The 26,210-nt window shown below is 47.1% G+C and overlaps 1 protein-coding gene across 4 annotated transcripts; it reads left to right on the plus strand.

Moving 5' to 3' along the window:
* Positions 1-1,584: 1,584 nt before the first annotated feature.
* On the plus strand, positions 1,585-18,816 carry ENDOU (endonuclease, poly(U) specific). Of its 4 annotated transcripts, XM_081589128.1 has the most exons (10): positions 1,585-1,639; positions 6,373-6,495; positions 9,251-9,316; positions 9,869-10,003; positions 10,664-10,835; positions 11,432-11,631; positions 15,167-15,280; positions 15,877-15,983; positions 16,717-16,859; positions 17,712-18,816. In XM_081589128.1, the coding sequence occupies exons 1-10, from the start codon at positions 1,585-1,587 to the stop codon at positions 17,830-17,832; spliced, it is 1,236 nt and encodes a 411-aa protein (XP_081445254.1). In that variant the 3' UTR covers positions 17,833-18,816. The 4 variants fall into 4 exon arrangements, with proteins under 4 accessions (XP_081445254.1, XP_081445255.1, XP_081445256.1 ...); XM_081589129.1 differs by lacking the exon at positions 6,373-6,495; XM_081589130.1 differs by lacking the exons at positions 6,373-6,495; positions 9,251-9,316.
* The last annotated feature ends 7,394 nt before the right edge of the window (positions 18,817-26,210 follow it).

Genomic DNA, 26,210 nt, shown 5'->3' on the forward strand with positions numbered 1-26,210 from the left:
CACCAGAGCGAAAAAGGCATACCATGCTGACCCGGAAGATGCCAAGTGGACCACCCAAAAGGACCCCACCGACCCACGGGAAACCAAGATCATTCTGAAGAGGAAGAAGAAAATGAGGTCCCAGACGAGCCCTCTCTAGGATGGAGCTGGGTAAACGACTCCTGCTACTTGGCCTCACCAATGCAGTTCTGAACCTGACCACTGTTCCTGCACAGGACAATGTCTTCATCTCATGGGCACATTCCTACGCAGACTTCCACAACTCCTCCAACTGTTGGGTACGTGGGGCTATGCCCCTGTCAGTTATGGACGGACTCCCCTGGTGGGTGTCGCCACTTCGTTATGGAGACTTTATACCACTGTGCTCCTTCTTGGAACAACAGAAGGGAACTTTCCTTTCTCTCACCTATCATAACCTTTCTTTGCTCTCCTGGTGTAAGAAAAAGCCATCAATGGGCCAGGGACATGGGGTTACATTTAATATGAACACTAGTCTTACGGAGGTAACAAGAGCTTATACCTCATATATAAAAAATAAAAAAGAGAAGGGCTCCCTTACAAAAGGGGGACAGGCCTCCCGGTACCTTGAGCAATACTACCAGGTCTGGGATGAATATTTCTGGATGACTCCTGAGAAAGGACAGTTGATTGCTCCCGCTATATTTGCTGGGAACAAAAAGAACACAAAGTTGTATTTGGAGACCACCACCTAGACCCAAAAGAATTAAAATATATGGGTTATTTGTCTCCTGAACAATGTAAACAAATCACGGACATGTACACATGGGGTATAAAAGATTTTCACAAATGCTGGTCGGGGTCCTAGGCTAAGAGGAGACTCTGCCTTGGGCCCGCCGGTGTAATAAACTGCACTCCATTACCTGCATTGTCCTTCTGAGTGAGTTTGTTTCCCAAAACACATGGCTATAACAACTGGAGTGGGTTGCCATTTCCTTCTCCAGGGGATCTTTCCAACCCAGGAATCAAACCCGGATCTCCTGCATTGCAGGCGGATTCTTTATTCACTGAGCTACGAGGGAAGCCCAAAGCTTGCTTAAGCACTTACTATTTGTCTAACACATAATGATCTTTTCACTATATTCCTCAAGCTGAGCACCTGGTGTTCAAAGATGGAGCCAGTTGTAGCCTCTTGGAAGGTCAGGCCCTTGGCTTTCAGGTAGGTGGATGTTTAGAGGACATCACCAGAGACAAGCCCATGAGTTCTCCTCACCTGGACAGAGAACCCCCCAAACTAGGCCCGAGTTGCTGTGCCTGCTTGCATGGCCTGTTTTCTAAGCTACGAACAGCTAGCATTACCTGTTCTAAACATCTGGTGTTACCCGCCTCCTTAGTCACCTTGCCTCTGGCTTCAAACATCTGTCAGGCCCCACCCCCTCCCCGACTCCTTCCATCTGGGGTGCCTCCCTCCCCTTTTTTTCTTCCTGAAAGGATCTGGAGGCACCAGATCCACAAGGTCTGATGTCTTTAAAAGGATCAGCCTGGGCCAGAAGGCTCATTTGGGAGCTGTGACATTCACATTGACGCTAGTCAAAGCCATCTCCTTTTGGCCTCCGACTGGACACCATGAGGGCCTGTGTCCCCCTGATAGTGGCCATGCTCTGTGGCCTGGCCTGGGCCGGTAAGTCACTACTGGTGGGGATGACAGGAATCCTGCAGAGAGTTGGTGGACCTGGGAGGGAGAGCTTGAGGGTAGTGAGATGAGGGAGGGCCAGCTCTGTCCAAAAGCCTTGGACCCCCTAGACCAGGCCTGGTCTGAGGCAGGAGTTGCCTCTGGAGTAGACTGGGCTGTGTGAAGGGAGCTGCAGCACTGATGGGCCGGGGGCACCTTGGAAGATGAGCCCCAAACAACCCTTAGTCCAGCTTGACTTGATTTCATCAAGGTTTTGTTTTCCAAGGCCACCATATGGTGTGAAGCTGAACTGTGACTGACTGGGTTTGCGTGGCCTGGCCGCCCTTGGTCACTTCCTCTGCTACCTAGGTGAGGGGTGGGTTGTCTGGGTGGGACTTCTCCCTACAAAGCCTTAGTCAGTCGGTGGGCAGGCTCCAGGGATAGAGGCCCTGACCAGGAGGCAGGCCACTTAGTCAGAGGGCTCCGTCTCGTCCCTGGTAGAGGAGCTAAAGTGGAGAAGGGTCCAGGCCCCCAGGTACTAGTGGTGCAGGGATGGGACCTGTGCTGAGGATGGGAACACATTCCTGTTCAGCAGGGGGCAGAGCTGAGGGGTGTGGGGGGAATCCTCCTCTGCCCAGAGGAGAAAGAATCCGAGCTTGATACCCATTGCACCCCATCTCTCCCTCCCTCCCTCATCTCACTACCCTCATGCTCTCCCTCCCAGGTCCCCCAACTCTCTGGGGTGTTCTTACACAGGACTGTCATAAGGATTAAATAAGATAATATATCAGAAGCACCTTATATGGAATGATATCTCAAAGATTTGGGTCTTTGATTATAATTGTGATTATAAATTGTCATGTAGTCACTCAGTTGTGTCTGACTCTTTGTGACCCCGTGGACTGTAGGCCACCAGGCTCCTCTCTCCATGGGATTTCCCAGGCAAGAATACCGGAGCGGGTTGCTACTTCCTTCTCCAGGGGATCTTCCTGACCCAGGGATTGAACCTGAGTCTCCTGCATTGGCAGGCTAATTCTTTACCCCTGAGCCACCAGGGAAGCTCACAATGTAAATACATATAAAATAATTTATATTTTACCTGTTATTATAATGTAATGCATTAATCATATATTAATATAGTAAATATTTATTTACATACAGAATTTAGTCTTGGAATCATTTCCCATGAGGTTTTGGGTAAGGAGACCGCTAAAGAAACTAAATGAAAAGACTTTGGAGGGGAAAGTCATTCCCAGGCCTCCCCACTGGCTGGGATTACTGTACCTCCACTCCCACGCACATAGCAGAGCCGCTGGCCCGGGGGGTGCAGAGCTCGTGGTAGAGAGTGAGAGAGGGTATAGAGCTTCAGGGTTAGTGTGAAGCGGTGGCCGTGGGCTTGGGGCATCCCATTCTCAGGAGATGAGAGCAACTGGAGACATTTGGTCCCTGGGGGATATCCCTGAGGGCAGACACAACAGTGGCTTCAGAAATGCAGGTGGAGCCCTTGCCCCTGTGGCTGGTGGTCTGACCCTGCTGCTGGACTGATGGAGAAGTCAGAGTCCAGTGGGTGATGCCTCCTTCTTTCCCGAAGTGGGAGAAAGGGGCTCGGTTCTTGTTTGTCTTCTGCCAACATCTCAGAACTCAGATTTGAGTATGAATAGCGTGGGAGCCAGTCTTATGTCCTCAGCTATTTCAAGTGAATTGAGGCGGAAGTGAATCATCTTGGTGGGCTAGATCTCCACGGAAACAGCATCTGGGACCCCCAGAGAAGCACGGATGTAGGATTCCCTAAACATCAGAGGGGCGGAGCGCTGTCATATAGGGAACACCCAGGCTCGGGACCAAGTTTGTTGATGGGCAGTATGGATAGGGGGTGGGCATTCTGGCGCATTTGAGTTTTGGAGTGTTTAGAGAAATTTAGCATTTCATGTAGGGATTGTTTGGCCAGGGCTGGGGGGTGGGTGTTGTTGATAAGCTCTGTGAGGGTAAAGAAAGGCCAAAATAGAGTACGAAAAAAAAAAGAGAGAGAGATGGGCAAGAGGGTTACTGGAGCAGTGATTCAGGTGCCTGGCTGATGAGCGAGGTGTACACAGAGGATTTATGTGGATGGGAGCTGCTGGCTGGGAGCGCTGGAGTAAATAGTCATGGTGACTAGTCCCCAGAGGGTCCCCAGAACAGATATAGCAGAGAGGCCTATGAGGAAAAGTCTCTCCCACCCCCTCCCCATCCCCTCACACCCCAAGGTCCTCTTAAAGCAGATGGTCAGGTTTACAGGGAAGTGTAAAGGATCTCTGGCCTGGGGTTTCCAGTGATGACAAAGCTCTTGAATAGAGATGAAAGAGTTCACTCAGCCAGAGCCAGTGGGAGGTGTCCTCCTGAGCTCTTCAGAGCTGACCATTCATTTGCAGCCCTTCTCAACTGGTGCCAGCTGCTGGACTGTAGTGAATTCCTTCCTTGGACACTGCTGATCTGGCCCATTTAAGAAGGTTGTCCTGATTTGTCCGAGTTCTCTCCCTTTGGATTCTGGGTGTACTGCCAGGCTAACTGAACAGGCAGCTGACACAGTCTTCCTCCTGGGCTGAAAACTTCTCCTTAAGTTCTTTGCATGTGGGCTCCAAGGAAGCATCACTTAAGATTCAGGGGGCGTTCCCCTCGGCTTGGAGGGACTAGTGGCCTTGACCCAGTCTTCTCTAGGGACGATTCACTGGCTCTGCCTTTATGGCCACATTGGAGGCCCTTTATGTGAAGTTGCCTCAGAACCTGGGTTAACCTTAACGTGACACTTCTTTGATGTAAAGAACACAGACCCATAGTGATGATGTCAGCTAGAAACTGTCAGCCCAAGGGATGGCCTGGCTGAAACCCAGGGAGGCAGTCAGCTAGATCAGGCATGTAGACAGGGAAGACTGCTCCAGCCAGTCTGGACATTTACCACCTTGAAGATGGGCATGGAATGCTGACCGCTTATTTATCTAACACTTACATGGTGCTACTAATGTGTCCTGCAGTGTCCTAAGTGCTTTACAAAAATTAACTCATTGAATTCTTATGAATACTCTATGACATGGGCTCCATTATTTTCACACATTTACAGAGAAGGAACCTGGGGCATAGCAGGTAAAATAACTTGCCCAAGATCACATAGCTAGAAAGCAGCAGAACTAGAATTCCAGCCTCAAGCAGTTTGGCGCCAGAGTCCAGGTTCTTGGCCTCTCTGCTGTGTCACCCTCATTAGAACAGTGTAAGCCCTAATCCCAAACCGGTAACCCAGCCCATAGCCCTCATCTCCACCTCCACCCCAAGCCAGGCTCAATTGCGATGCTATACCTGTGTGAAACAGGACCAAACCCCAAATCTTATCTAAGGCAAAATTGGGATTATTTCTCCTCTCCTGGTCTTGACACATTTCTCAACCCTGAATGAGGTTTTAGACCTACTCCTCCTTCCTTATCCAAACAGCAATGCAAAATTGTTATTGTACCAGTAATTAACTCAAGCCCAAATCCTAACTGTAGCTCTTCATCTAAACCTAACAAGCCCCATCGCTGGCCCAACTTAGGTTTAAGTTTCTTCAAATTCATACAAATTCCAGTGTTAACTGTGACTCTGACTCTGATCTTGACATTCTCTGTAACCCACAGCCTGACCCTAAACCCAGAACCCACTAAATCCAAACCTCAGGAACCTCAAGTGGAAACAAAGGCTGTATTATCACCCTTAAAGCCTAGAGTGGAAGGAAAGAGAGCTCAGCCAGCTTGACCTGGCTCACCCGCCTTCCACTGTCTTTGCTGTGGTGGGCTTGTTTTTTTTAGCAGTGGTCGTGGGTTTGTACCATTTCTTTCAAAATTTCTTGTCTTATGCCCCTTGTGACCAAAAGCTTGCTTCTGCAAGTCATTTGGCTGGAGCAAGGGATGTAGTCTGTGGTTGCATAACAGATCTTGTTCCAAAGCCCAATTCTCTCCCACACCCACCTCAGTCCCCACCCTGAACGAAACTAATCCAAACACATTCCCAAGACTAGAAGAGACAGAAAGCTGTAACAAGTGGGGAAGGGGGTGCAGAGAGACCAGGCTAAGGGGAGGGAAGAACAAAGAAGCAGAAGATGTAAAAGGGACAGGATGAGAGGCAGGGGATGGTCATGGGGAGAGGACAGGTGGGGTCATTAGAACAACTGTGATCCACCATCCTCAACGTGACAGGGGAATGATGGTCTCTGGGCCAAGCCCAGCCCACAGACCTCTTTCTTTGGTCTCTCCAAATTTTTTAAAACTGGAAAATTTACATAAGAATGAAGGCTTCTCTTGAAAGAAAAAACGGGAGGCTCTGGCAACACTCAGCCTGCATCCCAAATGGCAACAATTGGCTGGAGCTGCTCATGGCTGCCAGCTTCAGGCAGGGCATTGTTTCCAAGTCTGTCACAGTCCTCACCTCCTCCTACTGCCTCCCTGCTCTTGACTCGTTTGTGTTACAGGTCTAGCTCCAGTAGGCATCTGAGTTTGTGGTCCTGGTCTAGATTATGAGCCCTGCAATAGTCAGTGGGTGGTGGGTGATGGCTGGTGGGCAGTGGCGGCAAGGCTGTTGTTCATGGGAGGCTGTGTGTGTACTTCTCCCTGGCAGCTAGCGGTGACCTTTCCTGCCAGGTAAGTCCCTGGTCCCTGTCTGTGAATCCTCCTGCAGAGGGTACCTTGATGAGGAGAGTAGGATCCCTGAGGAGCTGAGTCTGTGACCTTTGCTGACCGTAGGCAAAAGGGAATCATGTGCATCTCGCTGTAATGAGAGATTTGACCGGGATGCTGTCTGCCAGTGTGACCGCCGGTGTCCTCGGCACGGGGACTGCTGTGAAGACTATGAACAGCTGTGTACAGGTGAGGCTGCTTGTGGGGTGAAGGGCCTGGGAGGCACAGCAGGCCAGGCCATGACCACATCTAGCCTGCTAGAGGGACTGCCAGCCAGGATGTCCAACGATCCAGAGCAGAGTTCCAGACTGGTCACAGTGCTCAAAGACCCCAACTTAAAATAGAATCATTTACCTGGAACATCTGTCTGAACTATCAGGATTAATATCTGAAAAGTTTAAATTAAAAAAAAAAGTGAAAAGATGAAAATATCATTTTAGCATGTATGACATTACCAATTATTATTTGCCAAAGTAAACAAATGGTCATGAACTTTCCCAACTTGCATGCCACCAGGAAGACCACATGGTGTCAATGACCGTCACAATTCACACCACTTTTCCTATCACAGGGCTTCTTTGGTGGCTCAGACGCTAAAGAATCTGCTTGCAATGTGGGAGCCTCAGGTTTGATCCCTGGGTTGGGAAGATCCCCTGGAGAAGGGAATGGCTACCCACACCAGTATTCTTGCCTGGAGAATCCCATGGACAGAGGAGCCTGGTAGAATACAGTCCATGGGGTTGCAAAGAGTTGGACACGACTGAACGGCTAACACTTTGACTTTCCCTATCACGAGTGGACTGAGTGGCTGCACATCATTCCTAGGATTAACCTGGACAAGCACCACCCTCAAAACCTAGTTGTTCTGCTATTCCAACTACACAGTTTTAAATTTGAAAAACTCATTTTGAATAATTCCCTTATTTTGATGCTTCCAATGTTTTAGACACCTAGGTAAATAGTCTTCTGCTAAGTTTACTGTCAAATCATATGCCCCGACTCCCAGTTTGGAAAACATGGTCACTAAAGCCATGGTACCTAACGGCCAGCTGCATACAGTTGTGTGTATTGTGTACTGCACAAGAGCCTCTGATTGAGAAGGCAAGCTGAACCAAAGTTGAATCTGTATCCTTCTCGCTAAGCCATGTGTCTTGGTGAAGAGCTGTGTTTGCTGAGAGAAAGAAGTACTTTTTCCTAATTTGCCCAAGTGTGGTCTCTGCTGACCCAGCCACGTGCCCTCAGAGGTGCTTCCACCCTAAGTAACACTGACTTGATTTACACAAAAACGCCAGTGGACTAGCAGTTCTGCTGTCAGGCCCAGGCAGGGAAACCCAGGCCCAGAGCTCAGTGCCAGAATCAGAGCAGACCCTTCTCTGCTGCCCTGTGCCCCATTCAGCAGACACATGGTGGCTTGTTCACCGTGGACTATCGGCCTGCCATTTCAACACACTCAGCTTAGCAACCATTTCATCCCTGTCCCTGATGTACAACTCAGAGCCCTTTTCCGATAGAAAAAATATTATAAATGATGGTTGAAACCCTACATTAGCTCACAGAAATCTATTCAGCATAAAATGTGCCTGAGTTAAGACCCCTGTGGATTGTCAGCATTAACACAGGCTGGCAGAAAGCAAGTGATTGGAGATGTTTGTTGACAGTGAATAACCTGCCCCATGGTTCTGATGGGCTTCCCAGGTGGTGCTAGCGCTGAAGAACCCGCTTGCCAATGTAGGAGACTTAAGAGACTCGGGTTCGATCCCTAAATGGGGAAGATCCCCTGGAGGAGGGCATGGCAGCCCACTCCAGTATTCTTGCCTGAAGAATCCCACAGACAGAGGAACCTGGCAGGCTACAGTCCATGGGGTCGCAGAGTTGGACATGACTGAAGCGACTTAGCACACAGACATGGGTCTGACCGTAATAACCCATACTATGTGGTGAACACACTAACAGATTCTGAAGCACTTTGTAATAGTGTTTGCTTTGAGTGGTGGGCAGGGGATGGAATTTATTCCACTCTGTGATGATATAGGAGCTCCGAGTCCCCAGGTCATTCTTTCTTCTTCCTCCCCACCCTGACTCCATCCTTCTCTGCCCACAGCCCAGGCTGCAGTCAATCTGCTTGCAGGCAAGGGAGTGGGGCACAGTAGGAATGTGCTTTTCTGAATGCCCTTCCCCCAAACGCAGCCTTTGTGGCCATTGCCAAGTGTAACTGTGAAGAAAGAAGGGAAGTTGGTAACTCAGGAAACAGTTCTTATTCCCTGAGGCCTGGGAGAAGTTCACCCTTGACCCTGGGAGTTATTATAGGTAAGGGATGTTCCTAAGTGAGGGCCTTATCATTTGGGGGTTTCAAGCCTATCCATCTATCGATTTATATTAAAGAAAAGTCATACCAACCTCAGAGTTTTCATCCCAGAAGGGACCACTTTTTGTCCCCATTCCCGTTTTTAAGGATGAGCACACTGAATACCAGGCTTCCCTGGTGGCTCCGTGGTAAAGAATCTGCCTACCAATACAGGAGATGAGGGTTTGATCCCTGGGTTGGGAAGATCCCCTGGAGAAGAAATGGTAACCCACTCCAGTATTCTTGCCTGGAGAATTCTATGGACAGAGGAGCCTGGTGGACCACAGTCCATGGGGTTGCAAAAGAGTCGGACACGACTTATTGACTGAACAACAACACTTGAGTACCAGAAGGGTAAATGGTGAGGAAGGTCATGCCTGGGGATGTTCTTTCATATTCTAGAATGGTTTTCATGCCCCTCTGTCTTACATTTTCCATTTTTCTCCTCCTTCACCTGGTACTTGTTTATTGTACCCGAGCCCCTGTTTTGTATTTTTTTCCACTGCACCTGCTTGGTTGGGAGGACTGAGAACCAGGGATAAAGAGGAGGGGCCCCTTGGGGATAACTGGTGACTTTACTTCTCTGACCTACAGCTGAAGAGAATCCCAAAGAACCAGAGCCATTCCTGGAGCTGGAGGAGGAGACAGAGGGTGCCCCGGCTAGCAGTGAGTCTGCCTCTGCAAAGGGGGGGCCTTTGGGGAAGGACAAGGGACATGGGGTGGGGCAAGGAGATGTCAGCCATGTCAGCAGAAATAGGCCCGAGCCTAAGCCAGCCAGGACCCCAAATCTAGCACCTGGAGGTGGTGAGGGGCTCACTGGACTCTTGATGCCTGGGCAGGAGGAAGCCCTGGGGGCCTCAGTGAGCTGGGAGGGGGCAGATAGGCAGGAAAGAGTCTGAAGCCTGCAAGAGGGAGAGGAGGGTTAACAGATTTTATTTTTAGAGAGGGAAGATTATAAAAACAACAGGCCAGAAAGGAGAGTTCAGCATCAGAAAGGACTTCCTGACTGTGAAGGGTGTGCACCAATTAAGCTTGTTTGTTTTCCTTCCCAGGAGTTCTTTAATAGGAAGCAGGAGAGCGAGGCTGGTAGGGGGTGGGGATTGGGGGGCTGGCAGTGGGGGTGGGGTGGGGTGGGGGAGGGGGCCTGGCCTGGCCGCTGACGCTACAGAGCGACCCCTAGAGGTCTGCTCAGGACACACCTCCTCTCTGTCCTCTCAGGCTTGTACTTGGCACCCAACTCCTGCCAGGGCCGCTGCCTGGAGGCCTTTGACAAGCACCATCCATGCCACTGCAATGCCCGCTGCCGAGAGTTTGGAAACTGCTGCGAGGATTTCGAGAGCCTGTGTGGCCATGGTCAGACTCCTGCTCCCTTTAGCATAGCCCTGGAGGCAGAGGGACTCTCTAGAGCAATGGTTCTCCAAGCGTGGACCCTGGACCAGCAGCATGAGCATAATCTGGGAATTTATTAGAAGTGGAAGCTCTAGGGCTCAGCCTGGATCCACAGAATCAGAAACTCTGGGGTGGGGCCCACCGATATGTTTTCACAAACCCTCCAGATGATCCTAATGTTTGCCAAAGTGCAAAAACCTTCCTAGTGGCAGGGGACCGTGTGGGTATTTTGTGCTAAGTGTAAGGATCCTTTAGGCTCTCAGGGCTTCCCTGGGTGGCTCAGACAGTTAAGAATCTGCCTGCAATGCAGGAGACCTGGGTTTGATCCCTGGGTTGGGAAGGTCCCCTGGAGAAGATATGGCTACCCACTCCAGTACTCTTGCCTGGAGAATTCCACGGACAGAGGAGCCTGGTGGGCTTCAGTCCATGGGGTTGCAAAGAGTTGGACACGACTGAGGGACTAACTGGCTCTAGGCCACTGCCCTGCAGTCACTAGGGTGCCTGACTGCAGCCCTCCCCTGATGCTGGCTTCTGGAAGGTACCCAAGAACGGATGTTCACAGATAGCTACCTGCCCCCTGGCCTCCATTGAGCTCTGAGATACCCCTCCCCCAATCCCTCCCAGAGGGCTTCTCCCACAGCAGCGATGCCATAACCAAGGAAGAACTGCAGAGTGTCTCTGAGAAGATCTACAGGGCAGATACCAACAAAGCCCGGAAGGAAGACATCGTTCTCAACAGCCAAAACTGCATCTCACCCTCGGAGACCAGAGACCAAGTGGACCGCTGCCCAGAGCCGTGAGTTCCCTGAACGCCTCTTCCAGCGAAGTCTCTCTCTGAATTGTGCCTCCTTTGGTGCCTCAGCTCTTTTCTCCTAAGGCAGGCAGGATCAAAGGGAGAGGGGAAAACAGTTCTCTGGAGACAGATAAAGCCATCCCGAGGGCCTGGGGCAATCCACGTGGGAGGGTTTCTGGGGTTTCCCAGGTGGCACTAGTGGTAAAGAACCCGTCTGCCAGAGCAGGAGACTTAAGAGATGTGGGTTCTATCCCTGGGTTGGGAAGATCCCCCGGAGAAGGAAGTGGCAACCCACTCCAGTATTCTTGCTTGGAGAATCCCATGGACAGAGGAGCCTGGCAGGCTACAGTCCATGGGGTTGCAAAGAGTCAGACATGATGGAAGCAACTTAGGATGGACGGACTGGCTGAGAATAGAACTGACCTTCCAAGAGATGAAGTGGAGAAATGAGTGACCTCATGCGTTGTCCCCAAGAGTATCTGAGGGCCCCACTCTGCCTCTACACTCAACCCTCACGTGCCTGCCCTGCATCTGGGCATTATGGAGTGTTTCTGCTCCATGTCCAGGCCTCTCACTGGGCCTCCCTCTACCTCCTCCAGGCTCTTCACATATGTCAACGAGAAGCTCTTCTCTAAGCCGACCTACGCCGCCTTCATCAACCTCCTCAACAACTACCAGCGGGCCACGGGCCGCGGGGAGCACTTCACAGCCCAGGAGCTGGCTGAGCAGGACACCTTCCTCAGAGAGATCATGAAGACGGCCGTCATGAAGGAACTCTATGGCTTCCTCCACCAGCAGAGTGAGTGAGGCAGTGAGGCCTCCCCCAAGTGAGGGAGGTCATGCTGAGGACTCAGGGGTGTGCCTGCTGGGGAAGGAGCTCCATGATAGGCAGGTTAAGAGAGCATGTGAGGATTTAGGTGGAGGCCAGGGCCTCTCTCTCTGCCCTGGGAGAAGGCAGGGAAGGGGCCAGAGAGAGGAGCCCATGGACTCCAGCAGGAACTGAAGAATCCTCTGCCTGGTTTGGGAGTCATCCTGTCTTTTAACCTAATCTCAGCACCAGGGGGCTTCCTTGGTGGCTCAGACGGTAAAGAATCTGCCCGCAACGCAGATCCATCCCTAGATCGGGAAGAACCCTTGGAGAAGGGAATGGCAACCCACTCCAGTATTCTTGCCTGGAGAATCCCATGGACAGAGGAACCTGGTGGGCTATAGTCCATGGGGTCGCAAAGAGTGGACACGACTGAGCGGCTAGCACTTTCACTTTCTTTCAGCCACCTTGTTTATCCCCCATGTGTATTTCAGTCTCAGGGTTCACTGCAGGCTGTGAGTCCCACTCCCCCTCCCCCAGGGGACTCCTCTGCCCCCTCAGGTGACTCCAGACTCAGCACCACTTTCCAGGAACGAAGGGTCCCTGTCCCTGCTCCCTTCTGAGGCACTAAGTCCAGGAAGGAGGCTGGCCCATTTCACTTCTTTTTTTTTGCTGGGGAAGCAGCAACAGAAAATCAACAAAGGTTCAGAGTAGGAAGTTTAACCGGGAAGGGTTCTGGCTGGAATGACGCCAACAGAGATACATTTGAATCAGACCAAAAATGGTTTGGGCTTCAGGGCTTCTTGGCATGGGGTGTGTTTGTTAGTGTCCTCTGAATTCCTTCCCCGAACTCCAGGCAGCTGGGCCTGGCCTGGGGGCGGCTCCAGCCAGGTCGTCCCTTGCTGGCTGGGGGGGGGCGGGGCGGGGAGAGAGAATGGCCTCTGCTCAGACACTGCATTCCATCCTCGGGTGGCCCAGTTAGGTTAGTAACACTGTTTTTAGGTAAAGCCAGTGAAGGCGATGGCACCCCACTCCAGTACTCTTGCCTGGACAATCCCATGGACGGAGGAGCCTGGTAGGCTGCAGTCCATGGGGTCGCTAAGAGTCGGACACGACTGAGCAACTTCACTTTCACTTTTCCCGTTCATGCACTGAAGAAGGAAATGGCAACCCACTCCAGTATTCTTGCCTGGAGAATCCCAGGAATGGCGGAGCCTGGTGGGCTGCCGTCTATGGGGTCGCACAGAGTCGGACACGACTGAAGCGACTTAGCAGCAGCAGCAGTGACACACAAGCAAACCCTACGAAGAGGGTGTGATCCTGTACTGCCCCCTGGTGTTCGCTTTGTGGTAAACACGCGAGAGGATTTTGGAGGTGGAGACAGCCCTACTGCGGGCTCTTCACTACTCACCCGGTCCTCCCTTCTTTCCCTATCCAAATCCCACTTCTCCTTAAAGTTCTAGCTCACATTCTACCTCGTTATGAAGCTGCACTTGCCGTAGCTTGCTTGCGGCAAGGGTTTGGACTCTGTCTTAAAATACCCCTGGAGCAGAGAGACTTGGTTTCACTTGTTAATGAAGCATGTGACCCCGGGCCCTTTGACCCTTGGACCCTGTCTGAGCCTTGTCTGTGCAGTGGGACCTTGGGAAACTGATGCATGGAAAGTACTCAGTGAAAGGCAGTCATCATTCAGATTGTGCAGCTGTTCTCTGTTACAACGTGTATTTTTATTTTTTTAAATTAATTTTTATTGGAGTATAGTTGCTTTATAATGTAGTGTTAGTTTCTACTGTACAGCAAAGTGAATCAGCTATATGGTATGTCATGTACTTTTAGTCTTGTTTTCCAACTATGTTTTAAGTCCTTGAAAGGAGGGAATATGTCTGGTACATCTTCTATGTCCCCTCTCACAATTCTAGGCAGTAAACCATTGGTATTTGATGGCTCCCTAATTCAGATCCCCAGCCCTGACCTTTCCTTTGGGTCTCACTGGCCTTTCTGACATCTCCACCTGCCTAACTGGCATCTACTCAGAGCTTAGTGTAAAGAGAACTCACAGCTCCTGCCTCTTCCTCCAGACAGACCTGCTCCTTTCTCAGTCTTCCCCATCTCATTAGTAGTTCCATAATTCATCCAGTTGCTTGTGCTCATAGCCCAGGAGTTATATTTGATTCTTCTCTTTATGTCACCACTCTCCACCCCCATTTCCTTCACCAGGAATTGTTGTTGTTGTTCAGTTGCTAAATCATGTCCGACTCTATGTGATCCTATGAACTGCAGTACACCAGGCTTCCCTGTCCTTCACCATCTCCTGGAGTTTGCTCAGCTCATGCCCACTGAGCCAGTGATGCCATCCAACCATCTCATCCTCTGCTGCCTCCCTCTCCTCCTGCCCTCAACCTTTCCCAGCATCAGGGTCTTTTCCAGTGAGTCAGCTCTTCATATCAAGTGGCCAAATTATTGGAGCTTCAGCATCAGTCCTTCCAATGGATATTCAGGGTTGACTTCCTTTAGGATTGACTGGTTTGACCTCCTTGCAGTCCAAGGGACTCTCAAAAATCTTCTCCAGCACCACAATTTAAAGGCATCAATTCTTTGGTGCTCAGCCTTCTTTATGGTCCAACTCTCACATCCGTACATGACTACTGGAAAAGCCATAGCTTTGACTATATGGACCTTTGTTGGCAAAGTGATGTCTCTGCTTTTTAATATGTTGTCTAGGTTTGTCATAACTTTTCTTTCAAGGAGTAAGCGTCTTTTAATTTCATGGCTGCAGTCACTGTCGGCAGTGATTTTGGAGTCCAAGCCTGATACCACTCTGACATAAGAATCATTGTGAGAACTGAAAGCAGTTAAAACAGTGCCAGGCACATAGAACATAGTAAATCTAAAATACTTTTGTTATTATTACTGTTTGACCGAGCTCCAACCCTTTTATGGTGACTTCTAACTGCCTCTCAGACCCTTTCTCCCACCATTCTCCCCTCTTGCTCACTGTGCTCCCCCACATAGACGCTCAGCTCTTTGAACACCAAGTTCAAGGTGTCCTGGAACCTTTGCACCTGCTGTTTCTTCTACGTGTAAGAATCTTTCTCCCAGGTCTTTGTACAGCTGACTCCTTATCCTTTGGGTCTCTAATTAGTGCCTTCTCAGAGAGGCCTTCCTGGCTTTCTAGAAGAGCACCCCATCCCCACCTCCAGTCATCACAGGATAATCTGCTTTATTTTCTTCATAGCACTTATCTGAAATCATCCTGTTTATTTGTTTATCATTTGTTTCCTCCAGTGGAATGTGAACTCTGAAGTCAGGGATCTTGTCCTTGTGATTCCCTGCTGAATCCTCAGCCTTCAGGTCTGGGCCTGGCACAAGACAGGTGCCCCAAAGATAATTGCTGAACAAACAACTGACTACATGTGTTGGCTGAACCACCTGCCTCTTGTCGAGTTCGGACAGTTGGCCCTTCCTTGCTTCCCAAGTCCTGGCCCCGCCTTCCCCTCTCCTAAGTCCTCTGTGCTCCTCTCCCCAGACCGCTACAGCTCGGAACAGGAGTTCGTCAGCGACCTAAAAAACATGTGGTTTGGGCTGTATTCAAGAAGCAAAGAAGAGAGGGACTCAAGTGGCTTTGAGCACGTCTTCTCAGGTGGGATTACTCTGCTTGGGAAGAAAGAGGTGGAGGGATGAAGAGGGACGCTTCCCTCAGGCAGGTGGCAGCAGCCACACCAGCTTGCAGGGCCAAGAGGAAGGGGACTGAGGAGCCGATCTTGAGGACCGGTCTCTTCTGGAGTATCTGAGGGAGAAAGAAGCCCAGATACTGGGGCTCCCAACACGCACACATAGGAAGGGAGATGCCTTTGAGGCCATGGTTGTCTGCCTCTCAATGGTCTTCTGCTTCCAGCGCTTGGCCAGCTGCTTCCCAAGACCATGTTCTTTTCCTGCACTGCCACACCCCATCAAGCTCCCACCAGAACTGGCTTATTCCTAGGGACATGGCTAGAGGATCTTAGATTGGTCCAGTGTCAGCCAGGGGAAGAAACTCTCCCGAGGGCTTGAGCTGAAATGGTGGCTGGGGTAGGGGGGAGCTTCCTGAGCTGAGCGTTAGGGATGTGAGGGACTCCAGGAAGTTGGGGTGGACATTCTGGGAGTCAGAGACTAGAGAAGGGGGACAGCCTTGGCATGGGAGTGGGGAAAGAGGTTGGAGGGGAGGCCCAGATCACCCCCTTGATCTCTTTATCATAGGTGAAGTCAAAAAAGGCAAGGTCACCGGCTTCCATAACTGGATCCGTTTCTACATGCAGGAGAAGGAGGGCCTGGTGGACTATTACAGTCACATCTATGACGGGCCTGTGAGTACTGATGCTGACCTCATGGGCTGGAAAAGCCTTGTTAGCACCCAGACTTCTTGTCCTCATTCTGCATTCTGAACAAGCAGGCTTGTCTCTCACCCTGACCCTAGTGGCAGCCTATCCGGGATTGTGAATGTGACTTTCCTATTTGCTGGAAAGGAGGTTTATCCAGCCAGCATGCTTCCAAACAGTGAGGGCTCCTGAGGTGCAGGGGACAGGAGGAGACAGAGGACATCCTCTGTGGATGGGAGAGTGTAGGAGGGGAGGATTCTCAGAGAGGAAAATCAAAGATATGCAATTACCAGCTGTCTGAATTTCCGTAGAATGTGGAGGCAGCTGAAATTTCAGTCTGGCTAGTCTGAGTTAAACTTCTTATATTTTCATAAACCTTTGCTGCCCTGAGTCTGGAAACAATTTGGGGACACTAAACTGTCTTCCTCTTCCACGTTTGAAGGCTACTGGGAACAGTTATGTCCCTGCTCCCCTGGCATTGGGTACATGGATTCTGACTCTGGTGTTCCTGGGAGAAGTGAGGTGGCAGTTCCAGACAGAGGGTCTGAGCAGAACTCAGACACCTTAGCAGGCAGACCGCTTCCTCTGTTGATTTAGAGAATCCTCTCTCTCCAGAAAGCTCACATGGGCCCCCACGGGCCCCTGACACATCCTAGCCACCCCTCTCTCTGACTGCGTTGGGGCACTCCCCAGACCCTCTTTGCCATCCTTCTCTCTGCAGTGGGATTCTTACCCCGACGTGCTGGCCATGCAGTTCAACTGGGATGGGTACTACAAGGAAGTGGGCTCAGCTTTCATTGGCAGCAGCCCTGAGTTTGAGTTTGCGCTCTACTCCCTGTGCTTCATCGCCAGGCCAGGCAAAGTGTAAGTCCTGGTGGCCCAGGAGGGTGTGGGCAAATCACTGCTCTGGGGCTCAGTTTTCTCTCTTGGATTGTGAAGCTGTTGATGAGATCAGTCACATGGCTGCCAACATTCATCCCAGCAACAGATCTATGTCCCCTCCCTTCCCCAAGTGCAATCTTATGCAGGAGCTTAATGTATCAAACAGTTAGACAAGGAACTGCCCTGGGGCTGCAAGCCTCTCTAGACTTCACAGGTAGTACTAGTGGTAAAGAACCCACCTGCCAATGCAGGAGATGTGGGTTCGATTACTGGGTCGGGAAGATTCCCTGGAGGAGGGCATGACAGCCCATCCTAGTATTCTTGCCTGGAGAATCCCATGGACAGAGGAGCCTGGTTGGCTACAGTCCATAGGACTGCGAGGAGTCGGACATGACTGAAGTGACTGAACACGCATGCAAGCCTCCCTATTTGGCCCCTGAGGCTGCTTGGGGGAACCCTGGAGCCCCAGAGAGCACAGCTGGAAACCAGGGGTCTCATCTTCTCTAATATTTGAGGACTCTGGGTCCAACCATTTCTGAAACCCTAAGCAAACATTTCATTTCTGGGGGTTTCAGCTCTAGAATTGGATTTGAGAATATTCCTCTAGGAAAGATGAGAAGCAGTATTTTTTAAGAAGATAGAAAATAAGACAGATTTTGAAAGGGCGCTCTGCATGTGGGAAGCTGGAGGCAGTGGCTGAAGCAAGCTGTGGCAGCTGCCTTAAAGGATAAGACAGGGTGGAGCCCTTCTGCATGGGCTAAACTCAATCCTTACAGCCTGGAGATGGAGGTGGAGTGAAGCAAGTCCCTATTATTTGGTGATCTCTCCCCACAGGTGCCAGTTAAGCCTGGGTGGACATCCCTTGGCCATCCAGACCTATACCTGGAACAAGTCAACCTATGGAAATGGCAAGAAGTACATCGCAACAGCCTATGTGGTGTCCTCCACCCATTAGAGCTTCAAGCTAGAAAGGCTTATGAGGGCAGTGAGAGGTCTTGTAGGACTGAGATACTATTTTCTCTGCGCTGGAGGGTATGGGATTAGAGGAGACTGAAAGGAATTCCCCAATCCAATCTTTCCCTTTGGGAAAGAAGGAAACTATACAAGTTAGAAAAACAGTCAAATCTTTGTCCTCCAGCACTTTGGAAATAGAAGGTGAGGACCCTCCCTAGCTCTTTGCCCTGAAGGGAGATGGAATTGTGAAGAAGTCCTTGACCTCTCCAGGCCTCATGTTTCCTTTCAATGCAAAGGGGAGGGGTTTGCTCCACTTCCTCTTCTGGGGGTTGGTAAGAAGGCAAACCTGATGCTAATTTTACTGTGAAGATGTTTTCAATTGTTCTTAGGAAGAATGGCTGATAGAAATCCCAGATTACCATAATGGCTGTGTACACAGCGCTGCAAACTGTAATCACCCCTGTACTGGGGCTTCAAAGAAATCAGGCCATGGAGATCAAGAGCAGGTGTCTGGTCTTACCGAGGGTTACATCCTTAGAGGATGCAGAACAGGGTCTGTGAGAGGGTAAGGGCTGATGCAGTGAGTAGGCTGGAGAGGGAGTAGACTCCTCCAGGCCTGATTTTTTTTTTTGCAGCTAGGTAACTGCATCAAGAAACTTCCTACTTGTAGATATTAAGTGCAGTTACAGAACTGAATTTTGATCCCAAAGAGTGTGTAGAAGGGTTTCCCTCATAGGAGGAAGATTCTACATCCGAAGAAGAAAGGAACCTATAGTTTGGTATCAGTAACATAATTGTCTTAAGTCTCACGAAGCAGCCAAAATTTGCATAAGCTCCAAAATGGAAGACGGGGAGACTGGGTCTCCCTATTTCAACCTCAATCATGCATTTCTCCCCTAACCGCACTGGGGACCAGATGCTGTCCCACAGAGCGAGGCTTTAGAGTCTTGCATCTCCAATTAAAGTCATTTAAGAAAACTTGAAATCTGTCTTGTCTTTGTATATGGCCCCCTTGAACTGTTTGGGGAAAGAGTGTCAAAGAAGAAATAAGTGAAGATAAAACTTTTATTTTATGATTCTTAAATGATCTAACAGATAACAGTTTATTCAAGATAATAACAGCAACAATGTATTCGATTATATAAACTTATCTGTAACAGGTAAACAGGACAGAGGAAGGAATTATTTTGTTATTATAAAGTACTCACACTATCCATGTGGCAGCACAGTGTTATTTGAAAGTGGGCATGGATTAGTTGTAAATGTATATTGCAAACGATGGCAATCACTACAGAAGTTAAAAATATGTATAACTGACATGCTAAGAAAGAAGAGAAAATAAAATCATATAAAATCCTCAAAAGCATAAAAGGCAGGAAAAGAGTAGAAGACATATTTAGGAACAAACAGCAAGGGCAACAAACAGAAGACTGTAATGAATATGGTAGATATTAACCTAGCTATGTCAGTAATCACTTTGAATGTCAATGTTCTACATGTACTAATTAAAAAACAGAGATTGTCAGGGTGAATCAAAAACTGAGACCTGACTATGTCATCTACAGGAAATCCACTTTAAAATGGATAGAGAAAAATATAGCATGATAATACTAATCAAAAGAAAGATCAAACCTATACACCCTCAATTGGAAGTGCAGCGTCTTAACCACTGGATTGCCAGGGAAGTCGCTGTAATGCCTGTTTAGATATAACAGCGAAAGCACAATCCATGAAAGGAAAAATTGATAACCAATACTTCATTAACAATAAAAACTTAAAACCTGCATGATTAGGACTTCTCTAGTGGTCACTCCCAGTGCAGGGGGCCTGGGTTTAATCCTTGGCCTGGCAACTAGATCCCACATGCTGCAACTAAGAGTTTGGATACCACAACTAAAGATCCCATGTGCTGCAACTAAGATCCTGCAAAGTCAAATAAATAAATTAAAAAACAAAACATTAGGATCATCTCTGTAGATGCAGAAAAATCTTTTGATAAAATTCAACATCCATTTATGACAAAAACTCTCCAGAAAGTGGGCATAGAGTGAACATAACTCAGCATAAAAAAGGCCATCTATTACAAACCCATAGCTAATATCATATTCAGTGGTAAACAGCTGAAAACATTCCCTCCAAGATTAGGAATAAGACAAGGATGTCCATTCTTGCCACTTTAATTTAACACAGTTTTGGAAGCCCTAGTTATAGCAATCAGAGAAGAAAAGGAAATAAAAGGAATCCAAATTGGAAGGAAGAAGTAAAACTTCACCATTTGCAGATGAGATGATATGACAACATAGAAAATCCTAAAGATGCCACTAGAAAACTATTAGAGCTCATCAATGAACTTGGTAAAGCTTCAGGTTAGAAAATTAATACACAGAAATCTGTTGCATTTCTATAAACTAACAACAAACAATTAGAAAGAGAAATCAAGGAAACAATCCCATTTACTATCACATCAAAAAGAATAAAATACCTAGTAATAAACCAACCTAAGGAGACAAAAGACCTGTACTCTGAAAACTGTAAGATGAAAGAAATTTAAGACAACATGAATGGAAAGATATACCATGTTCTTAGATTGGAAGAATCAGTATTGTTAAAATGACCATACTACTCAAGACAATGCACAAATTCAGTGGAATCCCTATCAAATTACCAATGGTATTTTTTCACAGAACTGGAATAAATGTTTTAAAATTTGTATGGAAATACAAAAGACCCCAAATAGCCAAAAATATCTTGAGAAAAAAGAATTGAACTGGAGGAAACATGCTTCTTGACTTCAGACAATATTCTAAGGCTATAGTAGTCAGAACAGTATGGTACTGGCACAGAAATAGATCACAAAAACATAGATCAATGGGCAGGATAGAAAGCCCAGAAACAACCCATGCACTTATGTTCAATTAATCTATGATAAAGGAGGCAAGAATATAAAATGGAGAAAAGACAGTCTCTTCAATAAGTGTTGCTGGGGAAAAACTGGATAGCTACACATAAAAGAATTAAATTAAACATTCTTTAATGCCATATAAAAAATAAACTCAACATGGATTAAATGGAAGGCTTGCTACTGCTGCTGCTGCTGCTGTTAAGTCGCTTCAGTCGTGTCTGACTCTGTGCGATCCCACAGATGGCAGCTCACCAGGCTCCGCCGTCCCTAGGATTCTCCAGGCAAGAATACTGGAGTGGGTTGCCATTTCCTTCTCCAGTGCATGAAAGGGAAAAGTGAAAGTGAAGTCGCTCAGTCGTGTCCGACTTTTAGCGACCCCATGGACTGTAGCCTACCAGGCTCCTCCGTCCATGGGATTTTCCAGGCAAGAGTACTGGAGTGGGGTGCCATTGCCTTCTCTGAGGCTTGCTACTATAAAATGCCTAAAGGAAAACATAGGAAGAACACTCTTTGACATAAACTGCAGAAATATTTTTTCAGATCCATTTCCTAGAGTAATGGAAACAAAAGCAACAATAAACAAATGGGACCTAATTAAGCTTAAATGCTTTTGCACAGCAAAGTAAACCATAAACAAAACAAAAAGACAACCCACAGAATGGGAGAAAAAAATTTGCAAATGATACTACTGACAAGGGATTAATTTCCAGAAAATATAAGTAGCTCAATATAAAAACCAAAAACCAAAACCAGCTTAACATAAAAAAAAAACCCCCAAAACCCCAATCCAATCCAAAAAATGAGTAGAAGACCTAAATAAACATTTCTTCAAAGAAGACATAGTAGATGGCCAGGAGGCACATGAAAAGATGCTCAACATCACTAATTATTAGACAAATGCAAATTAAAATGACAATGAGGTATCACTTCACATCAGGCCATTGTCAAAAAGTCAATAAATAATAAATGCTGGAAAGGGTGTGGAGAAAAGGAAACCCTCTACACTGATGGTAGAAATGTAAACTGATGCAGCCACTATGGAGAAAAGTATGGAGATTTGTTAAGAAACTAAAAATAGAGCTACCATATGATCCAGCAATCCTACTTCTGGGCATACACCTGGAAAAGACAAATATTCTAATTTGAAAAGATGCACCTCAATGTTAGCACTATGTACAATAGCCAAGACATGGAATCAACCTAAATATCCATCAACAGATGAATGGATAAAGAAGGTGTGACTGACACACACACACACACACACACACACTGGAATATTACTCACTCATAAAATAGAATGAAATAATGACATTTGCAGCAACATAGATGGACTAAAAACTATCAATCTAAGTAAAGTAAGTCAGACAATGACAAAAATCATATTATCACTTACATCTGGAATCTAAAAAAAGATGCAAATGAACTAACTTACAAAACAGACTCACAGTCTTTTTGTCTGTTTCCAGTCTGACATAGAAAACAAACATGGTTACCAAGGGGGGAAGTGAGGGAGGAGGGATAAATTGAGAATTTAGAATCTATTGTGTAGCACAGAGAACTGTATTCAATATCTTGTAATAAGCTATAAAGGAAAAGAATCTGAAAAAGAACACATATATGTGTGTGTTCGCATATACTCCTTGCGAGTTTGCATATACACATAAGGGAACACACACACACACACACACACACGTAGAAACTGAATCACTTTGCCGTACACTTGAAACATTGTAAATCAACTATACTTCAATTAAAAATAAAAACTTCTGCTTTGGGAAAGACAATATCAAGGGAATCAGCAGACAAGTCACAGATGGGGAGAAAATATCCGCAAAAGACACATTTGATAAAGACTGTTATCCAAAACATGAAAAGAACTCTTGAGACTCCACAAAAAGTCAACAACCAATTAAAGAATGGGACATTAACAGACATCAACCATCAACAGGCCAAAGAAGATATATAGATGGCAAATAAGCATATAAAAAGATACTCCACCTCAAATGTCATTAGTTCAGTTCAGTTCAGTCGCTCAGTTGTGTCCGACTCTTTGAGACCCCATGAATTGCTGCACGCCAGGCCTCCCTGTCCATCACCAACTCCCGGAGTTTACCCAAACCCATGTCTATCGAGTCGGTGATGCCATCCAACCATCTCATCCTCTGTCGTCCCCTTCTCCTCCTGCCCCCAATCCTTCCCAGCATTAGGGTCTTTTCCAATGAGTCAACTCTTCACAGGAGGTGGCCAAAGTGTTGGAGTTTCAGCTTCAACATCAGTCCTTCCAATGAACACCCAGGACTGACCTCCTTTAGGATGGACTGGTTGGATCTCCTTGCAGTCCAAGGGACTCTCAAGAGTCTTCTCCAACACCACAGTTCAAAAGCATCAATTCTTCGGCGCTCAGCTTTCTTCACCATCCAACTCTCACACCCATACATGACCACTGGAAAAACCATAGCCTTGACTAGACGGACATTTGTTGGAAAAGTAATGTCTCTGCTTTTAAATATGCTATCTAGGTTGGTCATAACCTTCCTTCCAAGTAAGGAATTAGGGATGTCATTAGGGAAGTGCAAATTGAAACACACCATTTTTCATTACACATCTGTTACAATGGTCAAAATCCGGAACACTGACAACACCAAATGCTGGTGAGGATGTGGAGGAACAGGAACTCTCAGACATTGTTGGCGGGAATGCAAAATGGTATAGCCATTTTAGAAGACAGCTTGATAATTCTGTAACAAAACTAAGCATATTCTTACTATATGACCCAGCAATTGCACTCCTTGGTAATTATACTCTGAAAGGAACTGAAAACTTTTACCCACACAAAACCCTGCGCATGGAGGTTTTTAACAGTTCCATTCATCATGGCCCAAACTTGGAAGCAAACAAGATGTCCTTCAGCAGGTGAAAAAATTGTGGTACATCCAACAATAGAATATAACTCAGAGCTAGAAAGAAATGAGCTATCAAGCCCTGTAAAGAATCTGAAATTCATATGACTGAGTGAAAGAAGCCAAACTGAGAAGACTCCATATTCTATGATTTCAATTATTTGACATTCTGGAAAGGGAAGAACTGTGGAGACAGTAAAAATGATGAATAGTTGTTGCGGGCGGCGGTTGAGGGGGAGAGATGAATATGTGGAGTGCAGAGGATTTTTAGCACCGTGAAAACACTCTGTATGGTATTATAACCAAAGATATATAGTCATTAGTCATTTGTCCAAACCCACTGTATAACAAACACCAAGAGTGAACCCTTGGCTAAATTATGAATTCTAGGTGACTATGATGTGTCATACTTGGTATGACACATACTGGTCATATCTGGTTCATAGCGGTAAAAAAAATTTTTTTTTTCCATTCTGGTGAGTGATGTTGATAAAAGGGGAGGGCTATGTATATTTGGGGAGCAAGGAGTATATGCGAATCTCTGTACATTTATTTATTTTTTTTGGCAAGAAGTAGATTTATTAATATAGTATTCTTGTAGGAGATGCAAGCATGCAGGCAAGAGAGCTCTGCTCCAAGGACTAAGTAGACTACAAATTTATAGCCAAGGAAAGGGGGAGGGGCAAAGACCACCTTCTTCGAGTAGACATGAGACTTTCTGTACATTTATCTTAATTTTATTGTAAGCCCAAAACTGCTCTCAAAAAATAAAGTCTTAAAAAAAAAGTGGAAGGAGCATCGTACATCGACTATGAGGGGGTAAATGGAGACTGGTGGTTCCTGGCCCTGATAATCACCAGCCCCTTGACCATGTATACAGGGAACATAAGGGTGCCTCTGGATGCAGCTTTTGTGGTTGCAGAGGCTGACCATGCTGAGGGAGGAGGAAGTGCCAGAGAGACACAAGGAGACTTCTCACCTGTGAACATGTTATTCAGGCCACAGATGCTAGGAACATGCCAGGTACTGAGGAGTGCCCCAGGTAAGTTGCAGAGTACAGGTTGATAACACAGCCTCCTCTTACCTTCCTCAGGGGCACTCCCAGTCAAATGAGCAAGACTGGGGACAGCAGAACAGGGGCTCACCAGCCTCCATCATGTGCTGATTATATGGGAAAATTCCTTAATTATTCAGGTCAGTGTCCTTATCAGAATGGGGATAATATGACCATTGTTGTGAGACAAGCAAAATAAAATAAAATAAAATAACATGCTTATTCCTTCTAATAATTCTTACTTGTCTCCCTTATTATTGTTGTTGTTCAGTTGCTCAGTCGTGTCTGACTCTTTGTGATCCCAAAAACTGCAGCACTCCAGGCCTCCCTGTCCTTCACCATCTCCTGGAGCTTGCCCAAACTCATGTTCATTGAGTTGGTGATACCATCAAACCATCTCGTCCTCTGTCATCCCCTTCTCCTGCTACCTTCAATCTTTCCCAGCATCAGGGTCTTTTCTAATGAGTTGGCTCTTTGCATTAGGTGGCCAAAGTACTGAAGCTTCAGCTTCAGCATCAGTCCTTCCAGTGAATAATCCCTTATTATACAGATATCATTTTGCTCTTGGATAAGCAGTTCACCTTCCTTGCTATCAACCTTAACCTTTATCTCCCGATACCTAGAACTGGTGCTCCTTAGAGACCTCTTCAGAGGTCTTCCAGGTAGTCAACTGGGAGACAGGGAGAGATGCAGGGGAGAGTTATTCAATCCCAGGGTCTGGATTTTACCTTTGCAGGAGGGAGGGACAGGAAACATTTGTTAAGCTCTTACCATGTCCCAAATTGTGCTAAGTAGGCTGATTACATATGCTTTCTCACTCTAGTAGTATTTTTATCTTCATTTTAATTTAGATTAAGCCTCAATGTACAGATACATTCAGATCACATTTTCAGTAAGTGGCAGAATCAGTATTTCAGAATTCAACCCTTTTCCTCAGGTTACAGTGAGCCTGGATTTCTCACAGTATGGACTAATTTATTCATTCATTATTCTTTCGATGAATACTCAATAAGGCCTTTAATAAAGGGTACTGGTTGCTCTCAGTATTGCTTTCTTCTTCCTTATTTATTGAATTCTTAGTTTTGAGATGAGCACATGACTGCTAAGAAAAACCCTCAACCTCCCTTGCAGAGGGAAGGCTGCCATTCAGGCATAGCTTTTTGCAGGACAGTGGAAGCCTCAGGGTTAAGTGATGGTGGCGGCCATCAAGACTATTTGACTAAGTCTTCTCGCTTTGATTCTATACTTGCCCAGCAACTGATTATCATGTTACTTGAGAGAGAAAGAGAGATATGTGAGAGAATCTATGATGCTTTACTAGAGCAGCCAGCTGTCCCCCTTCTCTCTCATTTCAGTTGACTCTGCCAGAATTAATTTTTAAAAACATAGTTGCTTTGGGACTTCCTTGGTGGTCTAGTGGTTAGGACTACAAGCTTCCACTGAAGGGGGCATGGGTTTCCTCCCTCGTTGAGGGCTATTTCAAATGGAAAGCTATGCTTCTTTCAATAAAAAGGTTGTTTCGC

This window comes from Giraffa tippelskirchi, chromosome 4 (assembly GCF_054371585.1).
Source record: "Giraffa tippelskirchi isolate mGirTip1 chromosome 4, T2T-mGirTip1v1.2.pri, whole genome shotgun sequence".
NCBI lineage: Eukaryota > Metazoa > Chordata > Mammalia > Artiodactyla > Giraffidae > Giraffa > Giraffa tippelskirchi.

What these genes read in the sequence shown, in the direction of transcription:
- ENDOU (XM_081589128.1), top strand. Translation starts at nt 1,585, where the DNA reads ATGAGGGCCTGTGTCCCCCTGATAGTGGCCATGCTCTGTGGCCTGGCC. An exon ending in TGGCTTCCTCCACCAGCAGA is followed by an intron (nt 11,632 to 15,166) that starts GTGAGTGAGGCA and finishes TCCTCTCCCCAG; the next exon opens with ACCGCTACAGCTCGGAACAG. An exon ending in GTCACATCTATGACGGGCCT is followed by an intron (nt 15,984 to 16,716) that starts GTGAGTACTGAT and finishes TTCTCTCTGCAG; the next exon opens with TGGGATTCTTACCCCGACGT.